This window comes from Eptesicus fuscus, chromosome 4 (genome assembly GCF_027574615.1).
Source record: "Eptesicus fuscus isolate TK198812 chromosome 4, DD_ASM_mEF_20220401, whole genome shotgun sequence".
Taxonomy (NCBI): domain Eukaryota; kingdom Metazoa; phylum Chordata; class Mammalia; order Chiroptera; family Vespertilionidae; genus Eptesicus; species Eptesicus fuscus.
In genome coordinates this window covers 56,382,582-56,391,386 of record NC_072476.1, presented here as the reverse complement: position 1 = coordinate 56,391,386, position 8,805 = coordinate 56,382,582, and the positions used below count along the sequence as shown (strand labels likewise).

The 8,805-nt window shown below is 39.9% G+C and overlaps 1 protein-coding gene across 1 annotated transcript; it reads right to left on the bottom strand.

Annotated features, from left to right (window-relative positions):
- Positions 1–7,183: 7,183 nt before the first annotated feature.
- Positions 7,184–8,500, bottom strand: LOC103288805 (zinc finger protein basonuclin-1-like). Its single transcript, XM_054714335.1, is given in 1 exon segment — positions 7,184–8,500. A coding segment is annotated over 1 exon segment (1,317 nt).
- Between the last annotated feature and the right edge of the window lie 305 nt (positions 8,501–8,805).

The window sequence follows — 8,805 nt, the reverse complement described above, 5'->3', positions numbered from 1 at the left end:
GAAAGGTGCACTCACTGGTTGTTGCTGGCTTGGAAGCTGGAGGAACGGGGCAGCATCTAGAAGCTAAAAAAAGGTAAGAAAACAGATTTCTCCCTAGAACCTCTCGGGAAAAACGCAGACCTGCCGCCCCTGGAAAAGGTAAGAGGCAAGGTTTCCTTAGAACCTCCAGCAAACACAGACCTGCTGTCTGCCTTGCTGTTTGCCCAGTGGACCCATCTTGGACTTCTGACCTTCAGAACGGTAAGATATTAAATTTATGTTTATTGAAGCTGCTATTTTCGTGGCAACTTGTTTCACCAGCAATAGAAAATTAAAACTGATAATATGAATGCATTTCAAATGTTCTGTTAGGGATATATCATAATATTGGTCATGTTTACAATCAGTGTTTAGATTTTTAGGGTCATTCATACTTTTCAGAGGTGAACTATATAAGGCCGTGGGCAAATGCTACATTCTTCCTGTAGTAATGGCTACAGCTGTTTGCTTTGTTTTTGAAATACTAATGGCTTTCTGAGAAAGGTTACTTGGGAAATAACTTTGGAGACTTCAGAGTGTGTGAAGTATTTTTATGCTGCTCTCATATTTGACACATAGTAATTGACTGGGCACAGATTCCATATTGGAAAAGTCTGTATTTTTCTCATAATCGTGAGTGCATTGCTGCAGCTTTCTCTGGTCTGTTGCATTTGTTGTCACTCATTAGTCTCCTTTGCTTTTAGGCTTTAAATACAGCACACATCTTCAGGAAGGAATATAAAGTATTCATGTGTTGTGTAACAAATGATTTTAAAGTGATGGTAGTTTAACTACAAGTTGGGCCAATAAATAATGCATTGATGGCTCCAAAGAAGTTCCTGTATATCTTTTTGTGATTTTACTACCTTCTCCTTTAAAGGCAACAATTCTCCTGATATTTTTGTTAATCACTTTCTTGCTTTCATTTGTATTTTTGCTACCTATGAATGCTTCTTTGAGCAATACGTTTTAGTTTTGCCCCCCTTTTGAGCTTGATGTCAACGGAAATAGATTATACATAATCATTTGGGTCTTCGCTGAGTATTGTGATCATTGAATTTATACATGTTGTTAGTAGCAGCTGCAGTCCATCTCATCCATTTTATTGTTATGAGTCTGCCATGGTTTGACTGGATCACAATTTATTTTTCTATTTTTATTGTTGGGCATTTTGAATTTTTTGCCTTTTAGCTCCCAAATTCTGTTTACTTCTATTTCTGCTGCTGACCTTTCTTAATTCTATTTAGTCGTCTATCTTAAAATCCCTTATGCCTTTTAAAGAAGTGTTTTTACTCTAATTTTCATGGATGGGGAGTGGGGAAAAGTTGGGATTTAAACCCTCTGTTTAAATGAAGCCAGAATTGTTTTTTCTAAATATGTTAGAGTAGCTATGGAGATTATTTTAAATACATTTTTAAAAAATACACTGTAGTCCTTTTTGCTGGCATAAAACCAGAGAACTCGTCTGACGACCTTGGGATTACGTTAAAGGTAAGTTTTATAAAACCTAAAATTATGATTGGGTTTAGAGAGATCTTGGTGTGTTTGATGTGGGGATTCTGTGGTTCAAAGAGAATGGAAATAACTGCATCTGTAAGAGGCAGGGCAACCACAAACTATTGAACACTTGCCTTTGAATTTGTATTTGTAATAACTTCAATCCTCCATTATCATTTTTGCCTTAATGGTCTCTTAAATATTACCTGGAATGATCCTTTGTCCATGAAGAAATACACATTCTGCAATGACAAATACATAACATTTTGAACATGTTGTTTCTTTGTTTTTGGTATTCTCTGACCTGCAGATGCATTTCAATATCTTCTGCTTTCAATGAACAGGGAGTTCTTCCTTATTTTGAACATTGTACCTTAACAGCGCTGAGCATGCCCAATGGCCATAGACAATAATGATATCTGAGTGTAGACCTAGATATAACAATATTATAAAAGATGGTGTATTGTTTCTAGGCATTAGCACACAGCAAAAAGGAGAGTATTGGTAATTAAATAAAGTGATATAAATACATACTTCACTTTCTTAATTGCTGAATACAATTATATTGCGTGTATTGTAAATTGAAAGTTTTATTTTGAAAAGAACAACCTAATTTTTTCTAATGCTGTTTTAAAACCCTCATTGTGAACTTGATGATGACATGGTTTAAGAAAACTATATTTAAGAGTGTTTGTTGTTTTTTTAATTTTCTGTATAAAGGGTATTTTTCTACTGATTCCTTAAAATCACTATAGGACATTTTTTTCCTCTTAAGTTATATGGAGTAATGATAAATATACTGCCATATCATTAGCATCAGTGATTAATTGAAGAATGAACCCAAACTCCAGAAAATGTGTTATCTATTTATTTGTAGGAACAGATGCTTTGAAATTAAAAGACACCATGCACAAATAAAGAAAGAGGCAGGTACCTTAAGGAAGAGGAAATCTTGTACACTAGGCACTTTACCTGTGATATGGTGCTGTTTTGCAAAGACCATTTTTTATTGTCTTATACTGTCTGATATGGAAAGGAAAGAAGTGTACTGTTGCCCTCTATTCACAGAAAAAATAAGGGTGTGTGGAATCATGTTGCTTCTATAAGAAAGGCAATCTTTCAGTACCAAGAATATTTCAGAATTCTGAGATGATTTTTCTAAAGCAGAAATTGTCTTTCTTGGAATGTTTTAGTTAACTCCAATAGAATTTTTGTTGGAGCTCAAGACTTGGTTATTTGTCTTTTTTCCCTTCTTTCTCATCTTTTTTGATAAATTGGCCCAGCATTCCTGTGGAGAACAGAAGGTGGCGCTCTTCCTTCTATCTTGTGATATTTTCCACTTGCGTGTTTATTTTAATTCTTCTCTGTTAAGATTCAGAGCAGCACTCAGTTGGTGCGTTGATTGTTTCTTTGTGGTTAATGACTACTTTTTCACTTATCCAAAGGCAGGGACACATTCCATGAAGTGTAATATCAAATGTGAGACACCACCTGTCATTGGTAATTCGGTAGTAAACAGCGGTTAGAATTTGACAAGGTCCCTTACAGTTTAGTGGCCTGTGTGAGCGACTTGTCTCCTGAATGATTTTCTCCTCATCCTGTTTTATAGACATAGGCAATAAGAAAACATTTAGGTGCATAAGAGCACTTGGAAAAGATTTGCTGTTACCATTTTCACATGTCCTGAAATTGATCAAATGAGCAGGTAGTGATGTCATCTGTGACCTTTCAGTCAAGTCTCAAATCAAACTTCTTTTTGAAACTTAAATCTTGTTTTACTTTCTTGTACTTGGTATTAATCATGGCTAGCTTATGTGAGTAAAGTTGAGGTTACCTCTTATAGATGGCAATAACAATCTATTTAATTGCTTGACTTTAAAATTTATGGTGAATTCTTTTCCAAAGGCATGAACGCAGTTCTAGCTATGCACCAAGTGTTATCTAAATAGTTTTACATTTTAGTTAGTATTAAGATATTCTATGTTTTGAAGGTCATCGCTTTCATTATTCATCTAAAAGAGACCTGGCAGATTTTCCTAGTGACACCTACATCTTAGGCTCCATTGTCATCAAATTAACGTTTTAAAAAATTGCTTCACCATTTATATTAACTCCAAAGTAGTATATTTGAATTATAGATATCACTGTTTCCTGTGTTACTAATGTAAACTATTTGGGCATATGTGTTAGGAAATTGTGGTTTATGTAAAATTGAAATCCCATTACTTCATTTTATTTTTAACATTCTGCCTGGTATTAGTGTTGAGTCCCAAACCTAGCACTCTTTTTGCAAAACTGAGAAATTTCTTTGGGCAATTGCCCCTAGCTAAATAATGACTGGGAAGCAGTGTGGTTTTAAGAGCTGTATGGGCAGCTGCTGCAATTCTTCCTGATGCATCCCAGGTAGTTGTGCTGTTTTAACCACAGCAGTCACTCTTATTAGCTAAGTAATTTAAGTCTTAAGCTTTGCACTCTTGTAAAAGCATATTTATTAAGGAAGCAAACCTAAGTTCACAATCAAAATAAGTGTTTGCTTCTTTATAGGAACTAAAGACCAAAAAAATTGTCTGGGTGTTAAGATATTGGGCTAAATTAAAACCTGAGGATAATATCTCTCAGTATATTCCTACAAGTTTATGGCTAGTAAGATGTAGGAAAGTGGTGTCAATAACCATGACCAGAGAGAGCTGCTTGGCTGTCATGATACACATCTGTCTCCTATCTGTACCTTGATAAACTATCGAAAGAGGGTTTCCCAGAAGTTAACAATTAAGATGACTGCCCTGTATGACCCTCCTCCCCCATCCCTTGCAGAACCTAGTCCTGCAGAATAACGGAGCTGTGTAACTGAATATTTGAAATGCAAAATTGAAAGTTACAGCGTCTAGGTAACACTATGGCTTTTTATTATATTGGGATCTGGGCATCTATGCAATCTAAGTATAGATTTTCTCCAGTGAGAAGGCCGGTGATTTGGTTTGCAGGGACTTTGGCAACAGTAGATCTAGGCTGTGTAGCTGGTGGTTACTGTATGCCTGGATACAGGAATAAAGTCATGAGGCCTAGGGAAGCATCCTAATATAAACATTGATGTTCTATAGCAGGGGTTGGCAAACTTTTTGTTGTTGTTAAGGACCAGATAGTTAACATTTTAGTTTTTCTGTGTCAAGAGGCCAATCAGGATATTGTATAGATACTTATATAAATAACCGTTTACAATATAACCATTTCAACATGTATCAATCATCCTTGGTAGCCAGTACAAAAAACAGACAGCAGATCTGAGTTGCTCCACAGCTCATAGTTTTCTCATTCTTATAGGATTCAAATATTTTGTGCCATGTTTACATTATTTCTAGAAATTCAGGCTAGCATCCAAAATTTTTGCTTGGTCAGATATATAGGAACACCAGTATTCTCAGAGTTCTATTCTTTGTTTGAATTTATAGAAGAACTGTAGCTGATCAGATTAAAATTTTTATTTGATTGATTTGCCTGCACTAATAAAGACAAAATTACATCTGGTAAACATAAAATCAGGTCATCAACAATCAAATGGCATTATTTAAGCTATTATGGAAATGTCAGAAGTCCCACTAGAGACAAAGAACCATTACAGCAGATAGTTTCTGATGTTTTACAATTCTCTGCTTCGGAAAGAACATGATCTAGTTTAATAAGTTAAGCCATTCAGGAAAATATGCTATTAATTGAAAAGAAAATATATAAAAGCATAGTTCAGGGAAAAATTTTATCTTATAGTTATAAAGGCTCTTTAATGATTGATTCCCTGGTCAGTTCTAAGCCTTTGAGAATTTGCCTCCTATGTAATTGATAGGAATACTTCCAACAGATGGGCTAACGGCCTTGTCTAGTGATTGAAAGAGTTGTTAGCCCAAAGAGGAACTGGGTCATCCAGTCAGACAAACCCTTTCTCTTGAGGCCCTGCCCAATTGCTTCTCTGGATGGCAGATAATCATCTGGCCATATGGGTGTTTTTAACATCAGGCTAACAATTCCAGGAAGAGTTCAGTAAGTTTAGTCAATTATAGTTGGGCTAAATGTTCCACTGTTTATATGTCTTATAATTTATCAAAATATCATCCTTATTGGAAAATTGCATGGCTATGAGCAATTGCCCACCTTGGATTTGTCAGCCGTAGGAGGTGATGTTGCTCCCTTGATGTTGTGAACATGATTCATGATATCAAGATACTTCTCCATTAGTTTTGTCTATGTGTGTTCCTCCACGGATGTAGTATGTGTCTAGCATTTCTGTTGTAGGAGATATATAACTAGTGTTTTAATTTTAAATTTTATTTGTATGACAGACAACATAAAATTTAGTTATGGAAAAGTAAAAATTTAACAAGTGTCTTCAACAAAGAAAACAAACTCAGAATTTTTCTAGATTATAAACCAGAATTCTAATTTTGAAAAGTAACAGAAGCTTGTTCTAATTTACTGAGTTGCTCAATAAGCATGTTTCAGCCATATTAACTTGCTTAACTAAAGCATATATTTAAACCATTTCTTTACAGATTATCTTGGTTTGAGTTTAAGATACTGATACAAGGTTAATGTCCTTTGAATTAATTGCCTCCAAAATATACATTTTACTTAAGGAAGAACCCTCTGCCTTTCCCAATAGTTGACAGCTAATAAATTCGCAGTGTCTTCTAACAAAGTGTTCCCTAGATTAACTGTCATATTATATCAACTCCAGAGGCACATTTTATTTTTTTTTCACTTTTTAACCTTTTTGGAATTGGGATGCATCCTATCAGCGAGAGCATGTTTTGGTATAATTGGAAGTGTAGAACTGCATAAAATGACAGTGCTTCTTAAAATTGATGGTGTTGTAGATTCAATGAAACAAACAGCTTCTAAATTACCTTGGAAAGAAGAAGCAAATAGAAAAAAATCATATAAATCGGGAATAATTATCATTTGGGGATGTAGAGCTCAACTAAACAATACTCTGAAGTTAAACTCATTTTTTTTTCTTAAACAAAAAGTATGCCATATATTTTTATTAAATCATAGAAAACTCATTTGTATACATTTTTTATAAATCTTTATTGTTCAGATTATTACAGGTGTTCCTCTTTTTCCACCCATAGCTCCCCTCCACCTGATTCCCCATCCCACCCCATGCCCTTACCCACCGCCACTGTCTTCATCCATAGGTGTAAGATTTTTGTCCAATCTCTTCCTGCACCCTACATACCCCCTTCCCCCTGAGATTTGTCAGTCCACTCCCTTTCTATGTCTCTGATTCTATTATATTCACCAGTCCATTCTGTTCTTCAGATTTTTTATTCACTTGATTTTTAGATTCACTTGTTGGTAGGTATGTATTTGATGTCATTTTGTTGTTCATAATTTTTATCTTTACCTTTTTCTTCTTCTTCCTCTTCTTAAAGAATACCCTTCAGCATTTCATGTAATCCTGGTTTGGTGGTGATGAACTCCTTTAGCTTTTTCTTGTCTGTGAAGCTCTTTATCTGACCTTCAATTCTGAATGATAGCTTTGCTAGGTAGAGTAGTCTTGGTTGTAGGTTCTTGCTGTTCATCACTTTGAATATTTCTTGCCACTCCCGTCTGGCCTGCATAGTTTCTGTTGAGAAACCAGCTGACAGTCGTATGGGTACTCCCTTGTAGGTAACTAACTGTTTTTCTGCCTCACCAATGTGTGCTGACCTGCGGGCTCCAGGTCCTTCGAATCTTCGAAACATGGGAAAGCCATTCCTCGGGTGGACAAGGCGTCCTTTTCTGGGAAAGGGACACAGAGCTCCAGCCCAGGAGGGAGGCGGAGCTCCCGGCCGCTATCCTCCGCCTCCCCGGGCACCAGGGTCAGCACTGGCTTCTGCTCCAGCTCCGTCTCCCTCTCCGACTTGCATGTGGCCTGCTCAGGGGTCCTGCTGATGACCCCCCTGGGCTGGATCACCGATGAGAGGTGGCAAGCCGGCTGCCCTTCGGGGAGAGGCCCCCCTGGGCATCCTGATGGTGCCTGCTGCTCCTCCAGCGCCCCGTCTGACCCGGGGCTGCAGGCCTCCAGCTCGTCTTCGCTGACCACCTGCAGGGGCCGATCTTCATCCGAGCTGAGCGCCCGCCTTTTCTCGTCACCTATTCCCACGGCCTCCTTCTCGATTTTGATGGGCATGCTGGACTTCCGGAATTTCTTCTTGGGGAGGGCATCGGATGGCATTTCGTTGGAAACCAGCTGTTCTGAGATGGAGGATGACAGCAGGGGGAGAGACGGCAGCATCCCGGGCATGTTGGCCAGCTCGGCGGGCGTGGCCGGGCTGCAGTACAAAGGAAGCACCGGCTGGACCGTCCTCAGGTTGGGGAAAAGCTCACTGTTCTGCCCGGCGCCGGGGAAGACCGCTGGGTCCCTGGAATCCTCGCCTGAACCGGGGCAGCCTGGGAGAGGCCTGTGGTCCGGAGATGGCACCTCGAGCCCCAGGCGCCTGTAGTTCTCGGAGGCGGCCAGGTTCAGGCTGTTCCCGAGGTCCTTGTCCCTGTTGGTCCCGTTCATCGGCATGTGCAGCCGGGGGTTGGGGTTGGCGCTGTGGCGGTTCCAGTTCCGCAGGGAGCTGAACACCATGTTGCAGCCCTCGATGGTGCACTTGTGCTTGATCCTCAGGGGGACGGCATTGTAGTGGATCTTGAGGGTGCCTGTGTCCTAGAAGGTCTTCTCTCAGGCTGTGCAGAACACCCGGCCCTTCTTGGTGCCCAGCCGGTGCCTCTTGGGCTTGCCCGGGGCCTCGGGGAACAGCTGCAACCTTTCCAGCTTGGTGACGATGCTGCAGGAGCTGGCATCACCGGGGGCACCGCCTTCCTTGTGAGGGGCGGTGTCCGGGTAGCTCGGACTCAGCTCCTTTTCCACAGGAAATGGGGTGGAGCTGGAGGCAAAGGGCCCGTGGATGTCCTGCCACGGGTGCTGACCCAGGTCCGGACCTTGCTCCTTCAGCACGGACATTGAGTGGTTCTTCCCTTCCTGTTTAACCTTTGACTGTGTGACTGGATTACTGAGCTTTTTATCAAGGTTCCTTGCAGGGTTTTGCCTCTCCTGGAATAACCCTCTATGTGTAGCCTGTCCCTCCCCGACTAAGCACTCTTTTTCCCAGGTCAACGCCGGACTGTAGGATAACTTTCCCCTCACAGTCCCTGGAGTAGTTTTAACCTCTTTTTTTTTTTTTTTCCCCTTCACACACCTGTCCTGCCCACTGGCCTGCGGCAGAGGTGGCAGCGGCGGCATTTGCACATCCCTCCTCAGGGTGTTCA